At 51.7% G+C, this 25103-nt stretch overlaps 1 protein-coding gene across 9 annotated transcripts in view; it reads right to left on the minus strand.

The window, feature by feature from the left end:
• LOC138809989 (protein Aster-B) overlaps positions 1–25103 on the minus strand; it is a 169462-nt gene that overhangs the window by 113439 nt on the left and 30920 nt on the right. For 2 of the 9 annotated variants that reach the window (XM_069997216.1, XM_069997214.1), the window contains exon 1: positions 4886–5353. The exons of 1 other annotated variant lie outside the window; for it this stretch is intronic. In XM_069997216.1, the coding sequence (XP_069853317.1) occupies positions 4886–5259 (374 nt within the window). In that variant the 5' untranslated portion in view covers positions 5260–5353. Of the gene's footprint in view, positions 1–1441; positions 1544–4885; positions 5414–25103 lie in introns of those variants that run through there. 6 more of the 9 variants (XM_069997220.1, XM_069997218.1, XR_011367018.1 and 3 more) reach the window with 5 other exon arrangements.

Here is a 25103-nt window from a genome sequence, read left to right on the forward strand (position 1 = left end):
GCTGGGCTGAGTAAGATGTGAGGCCTAGTTAGGGCTGGAGACCAGCTCCGCCTCCAAGACCTGCCGGGAGCTTCCCTTCCTTGCCACATTGAGAGATCAGACTGGCCGGGGAGTATTGCTCAGTCAGGCTGTGCAAAGGATGTAAAACACTTCACCCTATCTGACAAGACACCAGTGACTGAATTTTGCCCACTAGTCTTATCCAATACAGAGTATTTCCCCAGCAATGAATTTGGACTATGCCGTTAGAACTGAAAAGCCAGAACCATAGAAAGCAGAGCATTTGAATCACTTGCAGGGGGTGGCATGTGGCTGCTTGTGGTGGCCCAGGGGTGGCAGACCACTGTCTGACATCTTTCCGCTGACACCTTTCTCTCTGAAGCCAAGCTGGGTGCCAGGGGCTCATGTCTATAATCCTAGCTACTTACTTAGAAGGCTGAGACCTAGAGGATCCTGGTTCAAAGCCAGACCTGGCAAAAAAAACCCTTGAGACTTACTATCCAATTAATTACCCAGCCAAAAGCTGAGCTGGAGTTGTGGCCCAACTGGGAAAGGGCCAGCAATGAGCAAGCAAGGCCCCGAGCTCAAGCCACAATATTAGCACGAAAAGCAGAAGAAAAGAAAGACGAGACGAGATCAGACAAACCGCCTACGTGTTCCTGTTCTGTATCTCTGAGAAAGGTTGCACGCTCTCCTCGGAGAAGTTCCACCAGCTCCAACGCTGTGGTAAACCAGCTCCCAGGGCCCCCAAGACAATCACAGGCTATATTCTCCTCCAGGTCTCTCCCTCCCCCCCTCCCCACCGCAACAAGGCACACATGGATCTTGGCCAAGAATGCCAAGAAAGGGCCTCAGGAAAATCCCTAAAGCTCGTGGGCACACAGCAGCCCGGCAAGCACGCGGGGCTCTCCAGGCCAGCTGGGTTCTGCATCTAAACACCTGCCCCCAGGCCCAGCGCTGCCCCACTGGGGGCAGCAAGAAAGTTCCGTCTTGGCAGCTTGGCCGCTCAGACGCCTCCATGAAGGCCGAGTGGGCCGGCAGCGGGCCACAGAGCACCACGAGGAAAACTGAACTGACCAAGAAGGGCAGACTTACCCCTGGGAACTGGCCCACACTCATGCCAGGCTCTTGCGTAGCATACAACTGGCACAGCTGAGTATCCAACCGCATGGAAACTCTCGAAAGACCAGCTCCCACAGAGGAAGGAAGCTGGCCAGCGTGAATCAGCCCACCACACTACATCTCCACCACCTCAGCTTCCACCAGGGATCTAATCTAAAACCACATCAACGGCCAAAGGCTGGCTGCTTCTGAAAGGCAGTACACCTGTGTCATCAGTATCGTCTACACTCACACACTCACACACACTCACACACTCACACACACACACACACACACAATCGTTTCAGCAGCCTGCTTGCTGTCCTGACTCAGTTCCTACCTTCCACGACCAACTCCTTCACACTTTAGTAGTACCTTCACGAGCATGCAGGGGCCCACCACCTCCAAGCCCGGGAGAGATGCCTCAGTGGAATGATGAAGAACTCAAGCTTTAGGATCAGAAGAACATGGTTCAAATTCCAGCCTTGTTGCTGTTTGACCAGGAGCCAGTTAATCTCTGAACTTCAGGTTCCCGGCTGTTTCTTCGCTTGAGTTTGTTGAGAGGATTAAAGGTGATCAAGCGTTTAAGGTGCTTTAAGAAAACTTGGCACCGAGTAGGACTCCGTCTCCTCCCTCAAGGAGTTATGGGTCTGGTAGAATAACTTGCTAGTTAACCCTATCCGGTACTGATGACTTCCTTAGGTTAATGACCAATCACAGGCCCCTTTGCATCTTCTTGTTGCTGTGTGTTAAGAAGAGTGTGAGTGGCCAGACATAGGCTAGGCTTACTGGTTCACACCTGATAATCCCAGGCACCTGGGAAGTAGATAATGGGAGAATGGAAAAACAAGGCCAGGCCAAGCAGAAAGCTCAGGACTCCCGTTTTAATCAGTAACAGCTGGGTGTGGTGGCATGCCGGTCATCCACAGCTACAGGAAGGAAGTATCAACAGGAGGATCAATGTTCAGACTGGTCTGTACAAAAAAAAAAAAAAAAAAAAAGGCGAACTTATCTTGAAAATCACCAAAGTGGAAAGGGCTGGGAACACAGCTCCATTGGTAGAGAGCCTACCCGGCAGGCTCAAGGCCCTGGTTCAGCCTCACTCCCCCCCTCCAAAATAGGGCAGGGGCTTTGGCTCTGCCACACTCCCTGTGCCTCTCACAAGCAGAGCGGTGAGCCTTACAAACGAGTCAAATAGGGGGGCACTCCACCAGCAACTGTGCTGAGTGAAACCTGAAACAGGCCTTCCTTCCTCCAAGAATCAGGGGAAAGATGGAGAACCAAGAGAAAGCGTCCTTTATCTGCAGACGAGTCACCAGAACAACCCGGCCTGCCAGGCTGCACACAGCCCGTGGGAGGCACGGCTCAAGGTCACAGGGGAGCCTCACAGAAACCCGAAGGCCCGGGGTGAAAATACACTCTAGCTGTCCACCTGCCAAACTGAGCCATCAGGAAGGACAGGTAGAAAACAGAATGGCCGGGGAAGGGTGATGGCACAGAGGGAATTCATGTCCCCTAGACCGACAAGCTGCAGTGGCCCACTGCCCAAAGCCCTCATCCCTGCCCTCCTCAGAACGGCAACGCAATGCCAACCTGAAAGGAGCCCCTCTCCCCACCCGATTTCTGACTTTCCATCTACATTCAGCAGGTCAGAGACTCTGGTCTTCAGTCTGGGTTTTGAACAATTACCTCAACGGGTTGGGCTAAGTAATTTTGGAAGACACGCAGACACTAATTCTCTAGGTTCTTTTTACATGTTGTTGTTGCTGGTCGTTTGTTCCAAGTTCTAATCCCAAACGCTAGTCCCAGCACGTCCCACTGCCTTATTTCCTGAGCTCAGAGGGCTACACAACCAGCAATAACAAAATGTCACGTTAATCACACGGCAGGTATGACAATGACTCTAAATAAGCCAACTGATATAACTCGTCAGGCCCTGGGCCTGCACCAGACATGCTTCCACCCAATTACCCAGAAGAGAAAGGAGCAGCTGCCACTCATATATTGAAGGTATGTCTTCATATTTTCTAGAACCAACCATAGCTCCTCATTTAGTTGAATCCTATTTGTATATTTTTAAGAGCAAAACCACTTCTGTATATAGGATCTCAACACATCTGTGTGTATGTGCAAGTTCCATGGCTTAAACTCAGGAATTGGGCTCTGTCCCTTAGATTTTTCACTCAAAGCTGCTGCTCTACCACTTAAGCCACAATTATACTTCTGGTTTTGGGTGGTTAATTGTAGATAAGAGTCTCATGGACTTTCCAGAGACTGGCTTCAAATCAGGATCCTCAAATCTCAGCCTCCTGAGTTGCTAGGATTACAGGGGAGAGCCACCAACCCCTTGGATTTCGGTGCTTTTTGTGTGTTTTTCTTGAATTCAGGTCCCGGGTGCTCTCCCTGTGCCTGTACTTGAGCCACAGCGCCACTTCCAACTTTTTCTGGGTAGTTTATTAAAGATAAGAGTCTCATGGACCTTCCTGCCCAGGCTGGCTTCAAACGGTGGATCCTCAGACCTCTGCTTCCCAAGTAGCTAGGATTACAGGCGTGAGCTCTCGTGGGTTGCAGCGCATTTTCCATGAATCAAAACTTGAGCCCTTTGGCGGACATCAATCTGACGGCCCACCAGTCACCGTTTCTCCACTTCTTCATTAGGCCATCTCACAGCTATGTTGTCTGTGTGTCTCCTACATGTTCTCAGGTGAGAAGCGGAATTCCCTTATCTGGAGGTGGATTAGGATTTATTGAGGCCGCAAGGGTGAGTCCCCCTGAAGACAGCTTGCTCTGTCTTGCCCCCCCCCCCCCCCCCCGGCGTTGGGCCTGGTACGAAGTACACAGCTCAGAGCGGCCTCAAACTCGCCATCCTTCCACCTCGGCCTCTCACGAAATAGGACCCTGGGCGTGTGGCGCCACACCCCGCCAGATGGGCGAGGAGGGCGGGGAGGCCCTCCCCACGTGCCAAGCACCGCGCAGCGCCGTGCTCTCAGGTGTCCAGAACCCTGAGCCAATGCGCGCCAACCCTTCACAGATTACCCGGTATCTGGTGTTCTGTTGTCACCCGAGTCTGCTTTTAGGGTCCCTCTTTGGAGGGGAAACTGACAAGTCACAAGTCACGACAAACGACTTTAGTCCCAAGATTCGTCGTCCCCTCCCACCGCCCAGCGAGGACCCCGCGAAGCCCTAGGTCTAGGCGGTGTCTCTAACCAGGAGCGGAGTGCCTGGTCCCGGTGGGAGACGGTGACGAGGGTGGAGCTCAGGGCGGCCGCCCTGGTCCCCAGGGCAGCGCCTGGGCGCCGGGCTCTCTCCCTCACCGGGAAGTTTCCACCGGGGGCGCGCGGGGGGGGGGAGGCCAGGCGCGGGGACGCGCGGGGAGGGGAGGGCCGGGCGCGGGGACGCGCGGGGAGGGGAGAGCCGGGCGCGGGGGCGCGCGGGGAGGGGAGGGCCGGGCGCGGGGGCGCGCGGGGAGGGGAGGGCCGGGCGCGGGGGGGGGGGGGGCGCACAGGGTGCTCGGGGAGGGGAGGGGAGGGCCGGGCGCGGGGGGGCGCGGGGAGGGCAGGGCCGGGCGCGGGGGCGCGCAGGGTGCGCGGGGAGGGGAGGGGAGGGCCGGGCGCGGGGGCGCGCAGGGTGCGCGGGGAGGGGAGGGCCGGGCGCGCGGGGAGGGGAGGGCCGGGCGCGGGGGCGCGCGGGGAGGAGAGGGCCGGGCGCGGGGGCGCGGGGGCGCGCGGGGCGCGCGGGGAGGGGAGGGCCGGGCGCGGGGGCGCGCGGGGCGCGCGGGACCTACCTGCTCTCACTGCACTCCTTCCGCTCCCGCACCCGCAGCCACTTGCGGAGGAGGAAGCGCTTGCGGCGCGGCGAGGCGCTGGGCGTGGAGCAGTTGGACCACGGGGTGTCCTCGTCGCTGGAGGGCGTGATCTCGATGGAGGGCAGCTGCAGGAACTCCTTGCCGGGGCCCAGGGCGCCGGGCAGGTCGGGCGCCAGCGCGGCCTCCAGGCTCGGCTCGCGCACGTTCCGCGTCCGGCGCATCTGGAGGCGCCGGCGGCGCAGGGTCGGGGTGGAGGAGCTGGACCAGGCCGGGCCGCCCTCGGGCGCGCCCCGCGGCTCGGGCACCTGCAGGGCGGGCGGCTGCGGGCTCTCCATCGCGTTGGCCGCCGGCATCCTCGGGGTCCGGCGCCCGCGGCCCGGGGGTGGAGCTGGGCTCGGGGTCCCGGGGCGCCGCGCGCGCCGCCGCCGCCGGGGGAAACTTTTCCGCGCGGGCGCGCTGGTCCGGGCCGCCGCCTCCGCCGCCCGCCGCGCGCCGGGCCCGCGCTCCTTGTTTGTCTTCCGCTCGCGGCGCCTTCGCCTCGCCGGGTCCCAGGGCGGCGCGGCCGACTCTCAGCGGAGCGCGCGGGGCGGACCGGGCCGGGGAGCCGCGGGAGCGGCGCTGCGCGGCGGAGGGCCGGGGAGAGAGGGAGGAAGCGAGACACCGGTAACTACGGGGAGGGGGCGGGGCCGGGCCGCCCCGACCGCCGGTGCCCGCCCGAGGCGCCGCCCCGCGCGGCCCCCGAAACCCGAGCGCCCGCCAAACTTTCCCCGGCCGCGATTGGCCCGCGGGCCCCGCGCGAGCCCCGCCCCTTCCCGGGGCCGGGGACACCGGGGGCCCCCCGCGGCTCCGGCCCCCCGCCGGCCGGTGCGGGGACCGGACACTCTCCAGCCCAGTCGCCTCTCCGAGTCCGGTGCGTCCGCGCGGGCGGACCGGACATAGCCGGGGAGAAGGCAGGGGGCTGCTTCCAAAATGACCGCTGAGAAGGAAGGACTCGATGGCGCCTCACAGACCGTGACACACACGCGTAACCGACCACGGAGACACACACGCATCCATGGGACAGACCACGGAGACACACGCGCATCCATGGGACAGACCACGGACACACACGCGCATCCATGGGATAGACCACGGACACACACATAACAGACTACAGAGACACATCCATGTAACAGACCAGGAACGCACACCCACAACAGACCATGCACACGTGTAACACGCCATGGAGACTCACACACACAGGACCAGTAAGACAGACAGACTGCACCTTGTTCCGTCCCTGCCAATGTGGCACCCAAGCATGAGAGGACAGGAGGGGAGCCAAGCGCGGCGGTTCACCGCATGGGACCCTGCGACCTGCCCGGGACTGGTTTAGTACGGCTGTGAGCATGGACTGGGTCACATAATCTAGTTTGTCCCCACATCACAGAGCCTAGAACATGTGGGTCAGTCCTAGTAGTGTCTCAAAAGTACTGAGTGGCTCCTCCCCTAGATCCACTTGTGTCCTAAGACATGGCCCCAGAAAGAAGCCATCTGGGTGGGGTCTGAGCCTAGCCAGCCCCACGGCTAGAACAGTCTGTGGCACCCGTGCCCAGCACTTCCCAGCTGGACACAAGGAACACTTAAGACCACATGGCCAGTCCACAACCAGACCTGCCCACTTCGCTACCCAATCTGTGAGTCCCTCCAGCCGAGAACCATGGCCTCGCTTCCCTGGGAGAATAAGACCACACTTCACAGGTGCCCCAAAGCTTAGGAAAACCAACACCCTAAAGGCCACAATAATTCAGTGCGAGTGTGTGTGTGTGTGTGTGTGTGCACGCGCGCGTGTGTGCAGGCCAGCAGGACACAAAGGGTCACAGCTGGACACAGGTCTGGGGTGCCCTGAAACGCCACATAGGTGTGCTCCAGACACCCTGACATTGCACAGCCTCTGAGAGGCTCTGGAGAAGGAAGGAGGTGCGCTCAGGGGAGGCTGGCTGAGAGGAAGCCCGGCCAGGCCATCTATAAATGACGTCCCAGAACATGGGTCCCAGTTCCTGACTCCACATCCGGAGGATCTGGTGTCACTTTATTTTGGGGCCCGGATGTGGCATGGATAAACCCTTTCCATGAGGTATCAGGCCTGGCTAGGAGCAAGACGGCTCTTCCAGCTTGAGGATGCCAGGAGGCTGGGCTGCGACTGGAGACTTCACAGTCCCAGCCAGGCCAGGGGTCCCCAGGGTCTGTTCACTGCCTTAGATCTCCTCCAAGGAGGAGCGCTTTGAAGGGACCTGACAAGGTCCCCGTGTAAGGGGCCTGCCTGAGGCTGGACTGGAGTCCCAGCTGCTGAAGTAGACAGAAGGCTGGCCAAAAAATAAACAGGGGTCCACAAGACAGACAAGAGTCAGGAAACTTAAAGAAAATTTGGAGAAAGGGAGGATCAACCGAGGGTACACCCCCTGTGTACATTTGGGAGGGGGGCATGCTGAATATAATCCAGGGCTGACAAAAGCCACCAGCCCCTGCTTCCCACACACTTCAGCCATTACGCATTCTGAACCTGAAAACCTTTGGGATTTAATTGAACCCTTGGGCACCACAGAGAAGGGACATTTGCATTTTACCGGCCCTGAGGGAAAGACTCCTCCAGATGGCACCCAGAGCACCTCTGATCCCTAACACTGCCTCCCCTCAGAGCCACAGGCAGCCCCCTCTTTCCGTCAGGCTATAGTCAAAAGACACCCCAGCTCCTCTGCCTGGTCCATTTATTAAGATAACAATGGAACAAAAGCAGTCCTCTAACAGCCTGGACAACCCTCGCTCCCTTCTTGAGGGTAATTGAGGATAAACGAGTCTGAATGTTTCCAGTGCCCTGTGTTCTGTGTGTGTGTGTGTGTGTGTGTGTGACATTCCTGCCTTGTCAGAGGGCCTTTGGACGTCAGACCACACCTTCCCAGCAGAGCTAGGACCGAGGTAGAACAGCAGAGATGGACCAATGTCAGGCACAGTGGTGCAGGAAGGTATCAAGGTCACTTATAGGAGACAGCAACTAATCTGACAAGGCCAGGGTTGGAAACCAGACCTTCAATCAAATGCATGGACTCTGGAAAGCAAGTTTCTCATACTTCCAGAAATTTCCTTAGTCCTGACTCCATCTGGGTATACCACCAAATTTCATGTCACTGTCCAAATTCCCAAAATCTGTTTTACAGGCAGAGAAAAGGAAGCAAAGGGGCTGGGAAGGTGGCTCAGTGGCAGAGTGCTCGCCTAGCATGCATGAAGCCCTGGGTTCGATTCCTCAGCACCACATACACAGAAAAAGCTGGAAGTGGTGTGGTGTCTCAAGTGGTAGAGTGCTAGCCTTGAGCAAAAGAAGCTCAGGGACAGTGCCCAGGCCCTAAGTTCAAGCCCCAGGACTGGCAAAAAAAGGAAGGAAGGAAAGAAGGAAGGAAGGAAGGAAGGAAAGAAGAGAGGGAATGAAGGAAGGGAAGGAAAGAAGAGAGGGAATGAAGGAAGGAAAGGAAGGAAGGAAGGAAAGAAGAGAGGGAATGAAGGAAGGAAAGGAAGGAAGGAAGGAAAGAAGAGAGGGAGGTAAGGAGGAAGCACTTGGTGTAGTAGGGGTTTAAAGGTCCAAGAGTGTCCCTAACCCCCTTCCGGTCCTCAGCCATTGTATTTGCTCTCCACGCTCCCTCTCCTCCCCATTTGGCTCGGAGTGGCTCCTCAGCTCTTTGGGATCTGACCTCACCTCGCGGCCCCAGACAGGTGGTGACCAGAACAGCCCCACCCCCACCCCACCTCGCCGCAAGGGCTCTAATGAAAGGAGCTCACATTACTCAGCAACTGTTGTTTATTCTGGGCTGCACAGGCTCCCTTTCTCCAGCGACACAAGACACCCAACACCTGCCTATTACATCTGGGACCCATAATCGACACAGTCCATTATTCAGTCAAAACTTCCAACCGAAAACTTCAGTGAAACTAGCAGCTTTGAGGCTGGATGTCTCTGGGGGTGCACCCCAAGTGCGTGCAAGGTAGGAGGGGCCTGTACCCCAAGCCCACCGTTCCACCTGCCCCAGGGCAAGGGCCGGCACCTTGGAGAGAACACCAGAGAACATCTCCTCAGCACTTTAACTTCGAGACTCAAGGTTGGGCCCTGGGGTCTGTAAATGCTAACTACCCAGACGTCAAGGCTGCAGCCAGCCCGGGAGGGGAAGTCTGAGATTCTTGTCTCCACTTAACCACAAAAGAAAGAAAAAAAAAAAAGGTGGAAGTTGATCTGTGGCTCCCAGGTTAGAGTATCAGCCTTGAACAAAAAGCTAAGAGAGATGACCAGGATCTGAGTTCCAGCCCCGGTGCCTGGGGCAACAACGAAAACAAGCACACAAAAACAAAAACCCTAAAAACAAAGCCACCACCCCTGGGGCACAGAGGTTCCCCCTTGCACAGCAGGGGGGAATGCAGAGGCTGCCCAAGCCCAGCCCAGCCCACGCGGGCGCTTTGGGTGTAGAAGGGGAACCTGTGACTCTCAGGGAAGGAAGCCTGGGCAGACAGCATGGTTGCTTTGGGAACAATGGTCAGACATTCCTCCCTTCTCTGCTGCTGACCTGTCCACTGCGGGGCTGGGGAACATCCCGTTGCTGCTGACCGGTCCACTGCTGGTGGGGGACGGGCGGACCTCCTCCCGAGACAAACATTTACTCAGGCAAAGCCGGTTAAGAACTGGAATGCGTGCCCAAACCCGGTGAGAGCGGTTCTCCCTGCAGAACTCTAAAGGTAATGAGTCCAGTTACCGGCAGTGGAAGAAAAGAGATGATCTCTGGAGAGCCCAGCCCATCCTGGCATTTGTGGGAGTTGAAAACTCAGATTCTCTCTGAAATAAAAGCCTTTCCCTCTGTCTTCTACAAAATCAGTTTGAAGCAACTGTTAGGGGCATTTTGAACACCAGATACTAAATAAACATCTCCCTGGGACCCAAAAACAGCTTTGAATCCTTGACCCAACTACCAACCATTAGGGTAGCGGTGGGACAGGAAGGGCGGAAGATCAGGAGACAGAATGACTTGAGCTGCCGGGGGACTGGTCTCCGGTCCCTTTCAGAATCTTTCCTTCATTTGGCTAGGGAGGAGCTAGAAGAAATGGAACTGAATTTGTGTGGTAGAGGAAAAAGGGTGGAGCCAAATACCTGTAGCTCACACCTGTAATCCTAGCTACTCAGGAGAATCTGAGATCTGGCAATCATGATGGTTCAAACTCCCTGAGATTTTTTTTTTTTTTTTTGCCAGTCCTGGGACTTGAACTCAGGGCCTAGGCACTGTCCCTGACTTTCTTTTGCCCAAGGCTAGCACTCTACCAATTGAGCCACAGCGCCACTTCTGGCTTTTTCTGTGAATGTGGTACTGGGGAATGGAACCCAGGGCTTCATGCGTGCTAGGCAAGCACTCTACCACTGAGCCCATGGACCAGCAGAGAGCCAGAAGCAGAGCTGTGGCTCAAGCAAAGGAGGGCAGAGTGGGAGACCTGGGCTGGGCACACAGGACCTAACTAAACCACATGGAGGAAAAAGGAGAAATGCCCAGTGGGGATGACCTGCCCAGCCAGGAGCCGGGCAGGGCTGCCAGCCTCGGGGCACACACGGGTCTGCAAGGCTGGTCTCCACCAGCCTTCAAGGCAGCCAGGGCGGCGCTGACATCACCAGATAAGCCTTTCTGGTGTCTAGTGCTTCAAAAGGCTTAGGAGTCAGAAAATGCTGTACAGAACAACATCAGACTGCCCTTGTTCTTGACATTGGAATACCAAGAGCTGGGCAGACATCATCTCCCGTCCTCTTAATCTTACAAGGACAATTTGTGTGCAAACCAGGGCTGGAGGTCACCCTGTCCATCCTGGGGCCATGGCCCCACGCCGGAAGTCTTCATCTGCACTCCTTAGTGGGATCATGGAGTGTTGAGCAATCCACAAATGACTCGATGCACAGGCCAAAGTCACGAGCTGCTCAGATCACTTTCCATCATTCACTGTCACTCTGTGTGTGTGTGCGTGTGTGCCTGCGTGCGTGCCAATACTACCAGAGCTTGAACTCAAGGCCTGAACTCAAGGTCTGTCCCTGAACTTTTTTTTTTTTTTTTTTGGTTGGTCGTGGGGCTTGAACTCTGGGCCTGGGCGCTGTCCCTCAGCTCTTCAGCTCAAGGCTAGCACTCTACCACTTGAGCCACAGTGCCACTTCCGATTTTCTGGTGGTTTATTGGAGATAGGAGTCTCACGGTTTCTCCTGCCTGGGCTGGCTTTGAACCGCGATCCTCAGATCTCAGCCTCCTGAGTAGCTAGGATTACAGGCGTGAGCCACCAGCGCCCGGCTGTCCCTGAACTTTTTTCATTCAAGGCTAATATTCTAGCCCCACTTCTGGCAGTTTTGCAAGTTAACTGGAGATCAGAGTCTTGTGAATTTTTCTGCCCATGGGCTGGCTTGGAACTTCAATCCTCACGTCTCAGCCCCCCTAGTACCTAGGATTATAGGTGTGAGCCTGGCTTCCTTCTCCCTTGTATATAATAAAATTCATGAGTATTATCTAGTCCACAGAGAACATTCCACTACATTGGCCTCTTAGAGCACAGCTTGGCACAGAGATAAATACTACTCTAAATGTTAGCTTTGGGGCTGGGAAGGTGGCTCAGTGGTAGAGTGATTGCCTGGCATGCATGAAGCCCTGGGCTGGATTCCTCAGCACCACATAAGCAGAAAAAGCCGGAAGTAGCGCTATGGCTAAGGTGGTAGAATCTTGCTTTGAGCTGAAGAGCTGAGGGACAGTGCCCAGGCCCAGAGTTCAAGCCCAATGACCAACCAAAAAAAAAAAGTTAACTTCTATCTATCTATCTATCTATCTATCTATCTATCTATCTATCTATCTATCTATCTATCTATCTATCTATCTATCTATCTACCTACCTACCTACCTACCTACCTATCTATCTATCTATCTATCTATCTATCTATCTATCTACCTATCTATCTAAGTTGGTTGTGGGACTTGAACTCGGGGGCCTGGGCACTGTCCCTGGGCTTTTTTGCTCAAGACTAGCACAGCTCCACTTTCAGTTTTCTGATGGTTAACTGGAGAGAAGAGTCTCACAGTCTTTCCTATCCAGGCTAGCTTTGAACTGTGGTGCTCAGCCTCCTGGGAAGCTAGGATTACAGGCATGAGCCACTAGTGACTGGCAGTGTTAAGCTTTACTATGTCTAATTGTATTTTATCATGCCCTTGTTAAGAAACTGGACTCGGGGCTGGGAATGTGGCTTAGTGGTAGAGTGCTCGCCTAGCATTTAGGAAGCCCTGGGTTCGATTCCTCAGTACCACATACACAGAAAAGGCCAGAATGTGGTTCAAGTGGTAGAGTGCTAGCCTTGAGCACAGAGAGGCTCAGGAACAGCGCCCAGGCCCTGAGTTCAAGCCCCAGGACTGGAAAAAAGAAAAAGAAAAAAGAAGCTGGACTCTTCAGTTGAGTTCTATATAAGGAGTTGTTAAGCTTACAGCACTGGGTGACACTCCTCACTGCCTCAGTCCTGGGAACAAATAAGAGAAAGATGACATAGCTTGTGTATCACGCGCGCCTGGGAACCCACAATCCAGCCCAGCAGGATTAATGACATGCAAAATGAACGTGAGTCAGGTGCTGGTGGCTCACAACTGTGGTCCTAACTACTCAGGAGGCTGAGAGCTGAGGATTGTGGTTCAAAACCAGCCCAAGTAGGCAAATCCAGGAGATTGGTATCTCTAGTTAACCAACCAGAAAGCCAGAAGTGGAGGAGCAGCTCAATCAGTAGAGAGCCAGCTTTGAACAAAAAACCAAGCAAGAATGGGAAGTCCTGAGTTCAAGCCCTGATTCTCTCTCTCTCTCTCCCCTCTCTGTCTCTCCCTCTCTCTCTCTTTCTCTCTCTCATACACACACACACACACACACACACACACACACAAACAGTGTATGTGTGCACCTTGAAGCATGAATGCATTTCAACAGAAAAGAATATAAGCAGAAGCAGTATGAGCAATGAAGACCTCGAGAAGTAAAGATAGTAGTTTGAAAAATAAGGCCAGATAAATAAGAACTGATGGAGAGAGGTCCAGGCGATGCGACAGGAGAAATCTAGGACCAAATGTAGCATAGAATTTATTCCTTAAACACAAGGTAGCCATTCACATTGATTTGCATTCTTAGTTAGGTTTTTTTTTTTTTTTTTGAAAGGTGACATTGTTGAGCTGTATTTGGAGACCATCAACTCTGGTGACAGTGTGAGGTATTGAACAGAAAAGGTAGAAGGCACTGGACCCATTAGGAAATTGTCTTTCGGTCTGTCAGTATTTTGAGGTATTGATGCTTCGAATAGCAGGCTCTAGGCAAGAAGTAGGGATAATCTGAAATAAGGCAGGAATGACAGCAGCTGGATAGGGAAAATGGGGCCCGCATGAAGATGTGTTCAGAGGCAGAGGGACGGCGTGGAAGTGGAAGAAAGAAAGGAGCCAACTTTTGCAGCCAGGCCCTGGGCTAAGCGCTTTGTGTGCCCATGCCATTTGAGGCCCCGACAATCCTGATTAGCTGCTGCCGACGGCCCGTTCTACACTGCGCAGGGGTGACCTGCCCACGTTCACGTAGCCCGCAAGCGAGAGAGAAACAAATCACAACGGGGGTCTCTACTTGACAGCTTAGGCTTTCTCCGTCGACCGTTTCAAGGAGATAAATGGTGCCAGGTGCCACGAGAAAGACTGAGATAATTCCATTAGAGATAGCAATTAGGTCATGGGTGACCTTTGCAACAACAGTTTCAGCGGAGTGGCAAGAGAAGAAATGAGATTGCTCTAGGTTAAAGAGTAAGCATGGAAGAAACAAATGAAGAAGTCAGGGAAGGGGACGGGAGACGGCTATTTATTCTCCAATGGATTTTGAGAACCTTCTTCCCTGGCTGAAACATTCTTCTAGGACCTAGAGTTAGACTGTGAAAAGTTACCCGGGGTGGGGAGGAGGGCAAGAAGAGGAAAAAGGCAGGGGGGAGAGGAGGAAAAGGGAAAGGGGAAAGGAGAGAAGGAGAGGGCAGGGGAGAGGAGAGGACTGGAGGAGAGGGGAAGGGAAGGGAAGAAGGGGAAGAAGAGTCTAGTCAAGGGAACATTTAGAGGGTGAGAATAAGCTTTATTAGTTTTCCCTCGCCCCCTCTGTGTATGTGTTATTGTTGTTAGATGTTACGTTTCAGAGGAACAAAATGTGACTCTATGATTATGCCACTTAAAATGGAGTCCTGACTATACCTGCTAAGAAAATTGAAGTGTAGCGAGGTACCCGGTAATCTAGCAAATCAATCACAAAGTATTCTATGTTCCAGACACTAAGCATGCCATCATACTGGATACTATAAAGAGCTTCTGAAAAGTTTATGTGAAAGGATTCATTGCTTCTTAAGAGTATTTTATTTGAAAGCTGATCGCCAAAGACTCTGTCCTCAGCTGCTTCACAAAGGGGAAGATGGAGCATAAAATCACTCCCAAACGGCAATCTGATAGGAAAATGCACTTCAGTAGGTAGAAATGTGTGATAAATGCCATGTGAAGACAGGGAGAAAGATCCTTACCCAGAGCAGTCACAGGGGAGTCAGCATCAAGTCAAGGTCTGCAAGTTCACAAAGTTAGATTTCCAGATAGAACCAGAGGCCATGTTTCCAGCAAAGTGCGGCATGTGCGAAGGCACTCAAAGTTTGCCTTGAGGTTTTTTTTTTTTTTTTTAATTAAATTTAGTTGTTTTTTTTAAATTTTAGGTGAAGTGAAAATGAACAAACTCATTTTGGGAAACCTGTATTGGAAGACAGAATGGTCACTCTAATTTAAGGCTTGAAAACTGAAGAAGAAGAAGAAGGGCTCGGGGCTGGGAAGGTGGCTCAGTGGTAAAGCGCTTGCCTTGCATGCTCCAGGCCCTGGGTTCGATTCCTCAGCACCACATAAGCAAAAAGAAAAAAGCCGGAAGTGGCGCTGTGGCTCAAGTGGTAGAGCGCTAACCTTGAGCTGAAGAGCTAAGGGACAGCGCCCAGGCCCAGAGTTCAGGCACAGGACCGGACCAAAAAAAAAAAAGAAGAAGGGCTCAAGCTACCAATTTGGAATTCATCGGAACTGGGGGGGGGGAGGGGGGCAGGGATCAGTCACACAGTAAGAGCTACCTCCAGGGAAGCAGTCAAAGTTAAAACCATAGGAAACTGGCATTGAAAGGTTTGCAGAGAGGCTCATACAGAGCCTCATACAGGTACTCAGTAATGGAGTGTGGATGGATGGTGGATGGATGGATACATGGGTAGAATATTGGATGTTGTTCTTGGTAGAGGAAAGGACAGTCTTGTTGATCTGGGAAATGTTAGCTTTAACCAAATTGATAGAAATCCTAGACTAGTGGTAAATATGAGATAGGATGGCTTCTTCCTAGGGCACACTTCAGTTTTTGGAAACAACAGCAATCCCCCATAGATTAGGAGAGAGGCAGAGGGCTCAGGAGACCTTATTTATTATTATTTTCTTTGCAGGGTGGTGAAGAAAAGAAAGACCCTACGCATCTGCTTTCCCCTCCTCCTCCTCTTCCTCCTCTTCCTCCTCTTCCTCCTCTTCTTCATGTTTTTCTTCTGCAATATAGGGCTGTTTTCTATTGTAAGTTAGTTTGATGGCCTTTACAACATCCTTGATGGTCTTTATATTTAAGGGTATGTTATTTTGTGCAAATGTCTGTATCTGAATTCTTTTATCTAAGATCTGAGATTAATATCTTTTATTTATTCAATAAATGTGACATACCAGTAATATATTGAAAGACATTTTTTAAAGCATGGGGCTATAGATATTTTTTTTTAAAACCTAGCAAGAGGTACAACCAAAATACTAAAAGGATTCATCTCTGGTGAGTACCAGTGGGAGGGGGTCAGGCTAGCAAGAAGAGGATGAATGCAGTCCAAGTATTGTAGCTATGAAAACAGAACAATGACACCTGCTGAAATTGTTTTGGAAGAGGGGGAAGGAAGAGTAATAGAGGGAGTAAGATTGTAAATGTGTGGAAGTGAAACAGTGAAATCCCCCCCCCCCATGTATAGCTAATGTAAACAAATTTAAAAAAGAAAAAGAAGAGACCGGTTTGCCTGGAGTCTGCTGAATGCACTGCGAGGGGTTGTGGGGGGCGCTGTACACCCTCCCGCACTCCTCCACTCCACACGCATTTACGCTCAAGACGCTGAGGGCAGCGGTGCTCGGAAGCAGGTGTGTGAGGTCTGAAAGAGTTCACGCTCTGCTGAGCGCAGAATTTCAAAATGGCAATAATTTCAGAGAGTTGGTCCCAGCTGGGAAGGGCAGCCCTTGCCGCCAATCCCAGCACTTGAGAGGCTGAGGTAAGAAAGCTTGAGGCCGCCCTGGGCTGTACAGTGAGACCTTGCACACACGCACACACACACACCTGGTTCAACCTCTGCTTTGTCTCCACAGTTCATTTTGTTTCACAGATTAGCAAACTGAGGCACAAGGACGCCACGTCATTTTCTTAAAACCACGTATGAAAACAGCTGAGTTAGCCAGGCGCTGGTGGCTCACGCCTGTAATCCTAGCTACTCAGGAGGCTGAGATCTGAGGATCGCGGTTCAAAGCCAGCCCGGGCAGGAGAGACTGTGGGACTCCTATCTCCAATAAACCACCAGAAAACCGGAAGTGGCGCTGTAGCTCAAGTGGTAGAGCGCTCACCTTGAGCTGAAGCGCTGAGGGACAGCACCCAGGCCCAGAGTTCAAGCCCCACGACCGACAAAAAAAAAAAAAAAGAAAGAAAAGAAAACAGCTGAGCTTCACAGATGATGAACGGCGTTGTGTGACCTTCCCGACCCAGACTGGAGGAGGAGGAGCGAGGCTCAGGCAGAGAGAGAAGGCTCCCATGCTTTAGGCCATGACTGCGCTGAAGCCCTAGAGCTACCGGCCCAGGTTCTTCTGCTAGGAGCTCAGGCCCATTCCTTCCTGTTCTGCACACTGGAGAACCAGACTTGCCGACCAGGTTCCAGAGAACCAAATGCCCCCACCACCCCTAGAGCCGGTCACCTGGCTTGCGCTGATCGCTGATGACCTCTCATCTGCAGAGCACCCAGGAGATTATCTTTGCATACTCCGTCAAGCAAAAAAAAATTCAGGGCTGGGAAGGTGGCTCAGTGGTAGAGTGCTTGCCTTGCATGCATGAGGCCCTGGGTTCGATTCCCCAGCACCACATAAGCAAAAAGAAAAAAAGCCGGAGGTGGCGCTGTGGCTCAAGTAGTAGAGCGCTAGCCTTGAGCTGAAGAGCTGAGGGACAGCGCCCAGGCCCAGAGTTCAGGCCCCACGACCGGACCCCCCAAAAAAAATTCAAATTGTTTTGTTATGACAGAGGAGGAAGCTGATGAAGGCTGGGCTGGAAGGAGAAGCATCTTCTGGAACACTTGTCACCCTGCCCCGCAACCACTCCCAGGCACCCGGAATCGTTTATCTCTCTGCAGCGATGCATCTGGAGGTAATTAATTACTCTGTGCGGTTCAGCACTGGGTGTGAGCTCTTGCCTGTTGCTGGTCTCCACCTTTCAGGAGAGTCCTGACCCCCGAGAAGGATGAGCACTGTGCTGGGCGCCCCTCCCCCCTGGGGGGCTCACACCCGGCCACACTCACGGGTACTGTGCAGCATTCTGCAGACTCTGAAGCTGAGATCTGGAGATAGGCTCTGAGAGGTGATCTGTGTCTGCCTGCAGTCCTCAGCATCTGTGAACTGGAAAGAGTTGCTTGAAGCAATTCTTCATATTTAAACCAAGTGCTGTAGTGCATACCTAAGGTCCTGGGGGTTCAAGAGGCTGGGCAGGAGGACTGACTGAATCCAGCAGCTCAAGATCAGCCTAAACGACATAACCGGGCCTTGTTCAAAAAGAAAAAGAGAGGGGCTGGGAAGGTGGCTCAGTGGTTAGAGCGCTTGCCTAGCATACACGAAGCCCTGGGTATGATTCCTCAGTACCACATAACAGAAAAGGCTTGGAAGTGGTGCTGTAGTAGAGAGCTAGCCTTGAGCAAAAGAAGCTCAGGGACAGTGCCCAGGCCCTGAGTTCAAGCCCCAGGACTGACAACAAAAATATATACTTATATATCTGAGCTAAACACTTACCCATGTACAGGCTCATGTGATCCTAGCTACTCAGGAGGCTGAGATCTGAAAATGGTGGCTCAAAACCAGCCCGAGCAGACAAATCCAACATTCTTATCTCCAAATAGTCAGCAAAAAGCCCAAAGTGGAGCTGTGGCTCAGTGGTAGAGTGCCAGCCTGAAGCAAAATAGCTAAGTGATAGCACCCAAGTTCTAAGATTAAGCTTGAGTACTGGTGTGTGTGCACACACACGCACATACGCGCACACACACATACACACACTAAATAACAACAACAACAATAATAATAAAGTGTAGCCCTAATTTCTGTTTCCCCCTAAGTATTCTAGTACCTCTTACCTGTTGGGAAGGCTGCCTGGGCATCTGAGGGTCATGAGCAGGGCAGCCCCTGTCCCCGTGTTCAAGGCTCCTGCTGTTAAGGATTGCAGACCCAATCTGTGGTCTTAAGGTTCTAATTGGACTTGTTTCCAGGAAGTAGCATGGGGCGAGGGCTGAGACCGGGCAGTGAGTGCGGAGTCTCGCTCCTTGCAGGCTTGCTCACCGCATCCCAGTCTGAGCACCCCCTAGGCAGAACCTCGGACCCTGGAGCTGGGACATGGTGCTCTGTCCTCACCCTCAAAACTGTCCCGGCTGGACAGTCAGCACTCCTCTGTCCCGTGTGCCCTTCAGGCCCGGTGCCCCTAGAACATGGAAAGTCAAGGGTACTGCCTGCCTCCTCGCCATGCCCCGTCTGCCCAAACCTCCCGGGCTCCATCAGAAGCAGACACGGTAATCCAGACATGACAGTGAGCTTCCACGCAGGGCGCTGCAGGGTACCAAGGAGACCTGCTCTCTGTGAGGGGGCCAGACCACCGCGGGGCACTTCCAGACCTAAGGTTCTGTCTTCTCCACACGCCCCAGCCTCTGACTGCTCGGGCACTCACTCCCAGCTCTCCTGCCTGCTGAGCCTCCTCCAAAAACATCTGCTACCTCCATTAACATCCGTTGTTACAAGTTCAGGACACCCTCAAAGCAGTTTGCTCAGACCTCCGCTCAACTCATCATTGGCATCCTGTAGCATAATGATTACTGTTTTCTTTTTGTTGAGAGGGTGGAGGGTACTGAGGCTCGAACCCAGGGCCTCGTGCGTGCTCGGAAAGCGCTCTCCCCTGCGCCAGCCCTCCACTGCCGCGTCTTACTGAAGGCAGCATCATGTGCCAGCCTGTTGTGCAGGAAACACGTTTATGTTCGGCAAAGGTCGGGGGGGGGGCACAGGGACAGGCGGATTGGGGAGTCACCCAGCACAACTAGCTCCCCACCTCAAACTCTCCAGAGATGGCTTTTCTAGCACAAGGCCCTTCTAAAAAGGCAGAAACAAGAATATGGCCTGCCCCTGGCCCGCTGTGACTGTAGTCACGATCCCCTGAATTACCAAGTCCCAACCAGCTTCCCTCCAGCTCCTCGGGGACCCTGGAGGAAGGAACCCAGGACCATAATGCTCTTTGCCAGAACATTCATTCCTGATGAACTAAACGCTCAGAATTCTCAGGTAAGAAGAGTTTTTGGACTATGGATCTTTAGGGAGCAATTGAAAAAACAAAAAAATGCACCTGAAAACAGCTTTTAATCTCCCAACTCTTCAGAAAAACACTCTGAACTGAAGTTCAATCAATGCTCTTACATTTGCTGGCTGCGGGCCTCAGCTATACCATGCCTGCCAGAAGAGACTTTGTCCTACTTTCTCTCAAAGGTCCCCAGATAGACAACTCTCCCCAACTTCCACATTCTTGTTTTTTTTTGGCCAGTCCTGGGGCTTGAACTCAGAGCCTGGGTGCTGTCCCTGAGCTTCTTTTGCTCAAGGCTTGCACTCTACCACTTGAGCCACAGTGCCACTTCCAGCTCTTTCTGCTTATGTGGTGCTGAGGAATGGAACCCAAGGCCTCATGCATGCAAGGCAAGCGCTCTACCACTGAGCCACCTTCCCAGGCCAACTTCCACATTCTCATGCTGTCCAACCTTCCTGAAAATCTCCACCTTGGTCCAGAGGAGACCCACTCCTGACCACAGGAAGGCCAACATCAAACATCATTGAATTTCCCCTCTCTAGGCGTTCATTTTATGTGAGTCTCCAAGTAGAAGAATACCCGCAAGGACGCGAATCCCTACATCGTACTGGCCGCGTTGGTCGCCTACTGCTGGCTCCTATAGATGGAGGCAGTCCATTAATTACGAACAAGCTGAGTTCTGAGTGCAGCTCAGGTCTTTGAGACAGGAGTCCACTTGGAGTCACCAGCTTTCTAATAAAGACTCCCAATTCAACCTCTGAACGTGTATCTTCTCTCTATCTCGCGGACTGAATTTTTGTATAACGTTTGGTGGTAGTGGCGATGGTGGTGATGGTGGTGTGTGTGTGTGTGTGTGTGTGCGCACACACATGTGCATGCATGCTGGTTCTAGAGCTTGAACTCAGGTCCTGGGTGCTGTCCCTCAGCTTTTTTGCTCCAGGCTGGTGCTCTGCTACTGAGTCACAGGTCCACTTCTGGCTTTGGGTTCTCACATGTCAGCTTGGCTGCCTCTCGCTTTGAGTGAGCTAAGCCTTGAAAGCCAACTTCTAGTCCTAAGTTGGCTCCTGATTTGCTAAGTTCATTACTCCCTTACAACAGGAGTGCTTTTACCATTCAATTACCATCTTGTCAGATTTAGTGGGAGTTGAAAGATATCATTTTGGTTTGTTATTCAAATAGATGAGGCTTTAGATGCACCTACGTTGCATGTGCCTATATAAAATACCATATTCTTCATTTCTCTTTTTCTTTCTTCTTCCTTCCTTTCTCTCTCCTGTCTTCTTTCTTCCTTTCTTCTTTCCTTCCTTGCTTTTTCTTTCTTTCTTCCTTCTTTTCTTTTTTATTTCTTTTTTATTTTTTGCCAGTCCTGGAGCTTGAATTCAGTGCCACAGTGCCACTTCCGGCTTTTTCCGTGTATGTGGTACTGAGGAATTAAACCCAGGGCTTCATGAATGCTGGGCAAGTACTCTACCACTAAACCATATTCTCAGCCCCTTCCTTCCTTTTTTCCTTCTTTCTTTTCCTTTCTTTCTTTTTTCTTCCTTCCTTCCTTTCATCCTTCCTTCTTTCTTTCTTTCCTCCTTTCTTTTGTTCACTCATTCTTTTTTGAGCCCATATTGAAGCTTGAACTCTAGGCCTTAAGCTCTCATTTAGCTTTATCGTTAAGGCTAGAGCTCTACCACTTGAGCCACAGCTCCACTTTTAGCTTTTTGTTGGTTAATTGGAGACAAAGAGTCTCATGAGCTTTCTTGCTCAGGCTGGCTTCAAACCACAATACTCAGATCACAGCCTCCGGAGCAGGTAGGATTGCCAGCTTGAGCCACCAATACCCAGTTCCCTATATATTCTTAATATCCATTTCAAGATTCATTTAAAATAAATTTAAATATGATATCTGCATATATATATATATGACATCTGAATTTCCAATGCTGGCAGACAAAATTGTACATTCTTAACATGTACTACAAATATTCTAAGAAAAGCAGGAACAAAATATTCATTTACTTCCTCACTTGCAGAAGACTAGGTGGAGGCTAGCATGATATGCAAGAGTGTTACAGTTAGAATGTATGAGTTCAAACCCAGGACCCGCCACTTTGCAGCCGGCTAACTGATCACTCAGTGCCTCAGTGAACCGTGAAGAACAGTTGACCATAAAAGTGCTCACCTCCCAGGCTGACTGTGAGCAATGAACACGATAATACGTCCAAAGCCTGGGGCCCAGTCCTGGCCACAGAGCTCGTGCTCAGAAAATCCACGCTTCCACACTCCCAGGCTACAGCATCACCCTCATCACTAGAGCAACAAGGGATGCCAAGGATCAGCCACCCACACACCACAGCACACCCTGAAAATCCACCTTTTCCACCCAGGGCCACACTCGCTGCCCACATAAAAATCCTTTCAGTGGCTTCTCATATGCACAAAAAGGTAGGTGAGGCTCAAGTCAAGTTCCCAGCCTGTAGTACAGGCTTATTTATCTTAAGGTCTGTGGAGAAAGGGGAAGTTGGCAAGCAATAACAACAGGCACAATTATGATCATCGTTGTTATCCTGATTATTATCACTAACGTGAATAGAACTTGTGGCTTGTCAGCATCTTAGATTTCTGCTCTTGCCTTTTTCTAAAGGAACTGGAGAATGCTTCATTGCTTCTTTACAATAGGAGCGCCTTTGCCATTCAATTCTCATTTCCATCACACTCTGTAGAAGTTAAAAAGACGCCATTCCATTCGGCTATTCAAGCAGGTGATCTTTCTATGCCTCTTTTTATAGGAAAAGGAACTGGTAAAGCCAATGCAATGGGCTGTAACTAATACCCTGGAAATATCCACAGCCCCAGCAAGACTGATTGCATTCAGCACACTAGTTTCCATATTAAGAGATGTGTGTGTATGTGTGTGTGTGTGTGTGTGTGTGTGTGTGTGTGTGTATGTTAAATCAGCTCTAGGGGAAAATCCTCTTTGAAGCAGAGCTAAGCCATTTTTATTTATTTCTAAGACTTACAAGAGCTTGATGCAATAAATAGAACAAACAAACAAACCTCAGTATTAAGTTTACCAATTTAGCCCTTGGCTGAGCTACAGTAACAGCTACAGGAGGCTAGGTATATGTGCACAATATTCAGAATGCCCATAAAGTGTGCTGGGGCCACAAGTAATGAGACTAGTAGGAAATGCTAAAAGCATGCCCCAAACTTACCAAATTGCCAATGAAGCATGATGACAAAAGTTAGTCGATTAAACAATGACTAACAGGAAATCTATGGTGTGTGTGTGTGTGTGTGTGTGTGTGTGTGTGTGTGTGTGTGTGTGTGTGTGTGTGTGTGTATGACATGTGTATGCATTACCATGGCTTGAATTCTGGGACTCTCACTCTGGCTCAGTTTTTTTTTTTTTTTTTTTGGCTCAGGGTTAGAACGTTACTCCTTAAGCCACACCTCCAGTTCTACCACTAATAATTTTTGTTTTTGTTTTTGCTTAAGACAGGACCTCACCCTGTACCCCAGGCCCACCTCCAGCTCTTAGTTCCCTGGCCTCAGCCTCCCAAGTGCTGGAGTAGAGGTACGTAACACCATACCTGGATAATCCTTTAAAAATCACAAACATGTAATTCCAGTTATTTGCTTTTACAGCTTGTAGTTCCAAAGGTTTCTCATGCTGCTTTTTTTAGCCATTTCCTTTGATATAGTATAATTTTGTAGTTCAAATGGAGACCAGTGTTCTTCCTCAGTACAACATGCATTAGTAAACCCCCCCTTGCACTTGCTAGTGGCTGGGTGCAGAGACCTCTCCTATAATCCCAGCTATGCAAGAGTAGAAGCAGGAAGACCAAATCTGAGGCCACCCACAGCAAAAGTACAGTATTTTATCTGAAAACTAAGGCAAAGGGGCTGGGGTATGGCTCAAATCTTGTTTATCAAATGGAAAGCCATGAGTTCAAACCCCAGTATAGCCATAAAAAAAAGCAAACTAAGCCAGGTCCTGGTGGCAGATGCTTATAATCCTAGCTATTCAGGAAGCTGAGATCTAGGGATCATGGTTCAAAGCCAGCCCTAGAATAAGTCTGTGGGACTCTAATCTCCAGTTAATCAGCAAAAAGCTGGAAATGCAGCTGTAGCTGAAGTGGTAAAGCCTTGAGCAGAAAAAGCCAAGCGAGAAAATAAGGCCCTGAGTTCAAGCCTCAAAAACAGCATGCGGCACACGTGCGTGCACACACACGCATGTACACACACGCACACACGTACGCAGCAAAATAAAATAATAAGTACAGCAGTAATAATGATAATGGTGGAAATATGGCGATGATGGATGCCTATCACCTTTAGTACTTCCTCCCAAGTCTCTGCGAGGTCATCTACTGTGCAGACGGCAGAGGACTGATTTAATTGGACAACCTTGAAGCTGAGCCAACGAGGGCTGTAGCTCAGAGCCATCACTGCTTCCTGGCTAGTTCTCTGGACAGAGTCCTATCTGAACTCTAATCATCACCGCCCATGGCTGCCCACAGGCTCTGCTGAGCACAAAGGCTACAGAAGACGTAAATGAACAATGCGTGAGGTCAGAGGCCCGTCCTCCCGCTGGACCTGCTCTGGCAGCCCTCTCCTCACAGGCTGGGGTTGGTGGGGCCGCTGGCGTGGATCTGTGTGCGATCCATCTACTCTGCAAGCAGAAGGCAGCAGAGCTAAGGAGTCAACGGAGCCCCTTTATCCTGTGTGCTCTCCAGCCCCGCCGCAGGGAGACCCACGGAAGTGGCTGCCTTTGTCCCTCCTGTCCCTTCCTACGTGCTCAGTGGAATGTGAAACTCATGTCTTTACTTCTGAAGGAAAAAAAAATACAGAGAGGGAGGAGCACATGGTCTTGTGGAAGTTTCCTCCAGTCCCTCCTTTCTCCTAGAATTAGATAGTATGTGGTATAGGTTTATTGTGCTTTTTTCTGTTTAAGGCCCATTACTCCAGCCCTGCCATTTAGTTTTTTGCCAGGAGAGAAGATAAAGGCTGCAAGGACCCCCTTCCTTCTCGTTTGGGTAGAATGTGCCTGGCGCCTAGGCCTCTCAGGGAGATAAAACAAAGGGGCGGCAAGAGGAGAGGGCAGGAGAAGCGGTACGTGGTACACAGGCCGGCCTCCAGGAACGCAGGAACCGAGGAAGATAAGCTCTGCCAGTTAAGATAGAAGGCTGTGGGAAATGTCTTAGTGGCAGGTGAGGCTCTTTAGGAGTTCCATCCAGTTTTCTTAATAAACAGCTTTTAATGCAGCTAAACTTCTCTTGGGAACGGCTCAGCAATTGTAGGCCAAAGCCAAGATCGGGACCAGTTGGGTGGTTTTGTTTTTGTTTGTGTGTGTGGGGGTGGGGGGAGGCGTCCATAAAGGCTAAACCATTTTTGCACATCAACCCAGAAGAACACTGACCCCTGGCTTAGAATCCACCACCAGGCAAGAGCGTCAACTCCAACAGCCTCAATAAATACCAAAGGCATCCCGAGGTCACTTTGCTGACAGCCCATT

Source organism: Dipodomys merriami, unplaced genomic scaffold, assembly GCF_024711535.1.
Source record: "Dipodomys merriami isolate MVZ:Mamm:240054 unplaced genomic scaffold, mDipMer1.0.p SCAF_103, whole genome shotgun sequence".
In the NCBI taxonomy this organism is placed as follows: domain Eukaryota; kingdom Metazoa; phylum Chordata; class Mammalia; order Rodentia; family Heteromyidae; genus Dipodomys; species Dipodomys merriami.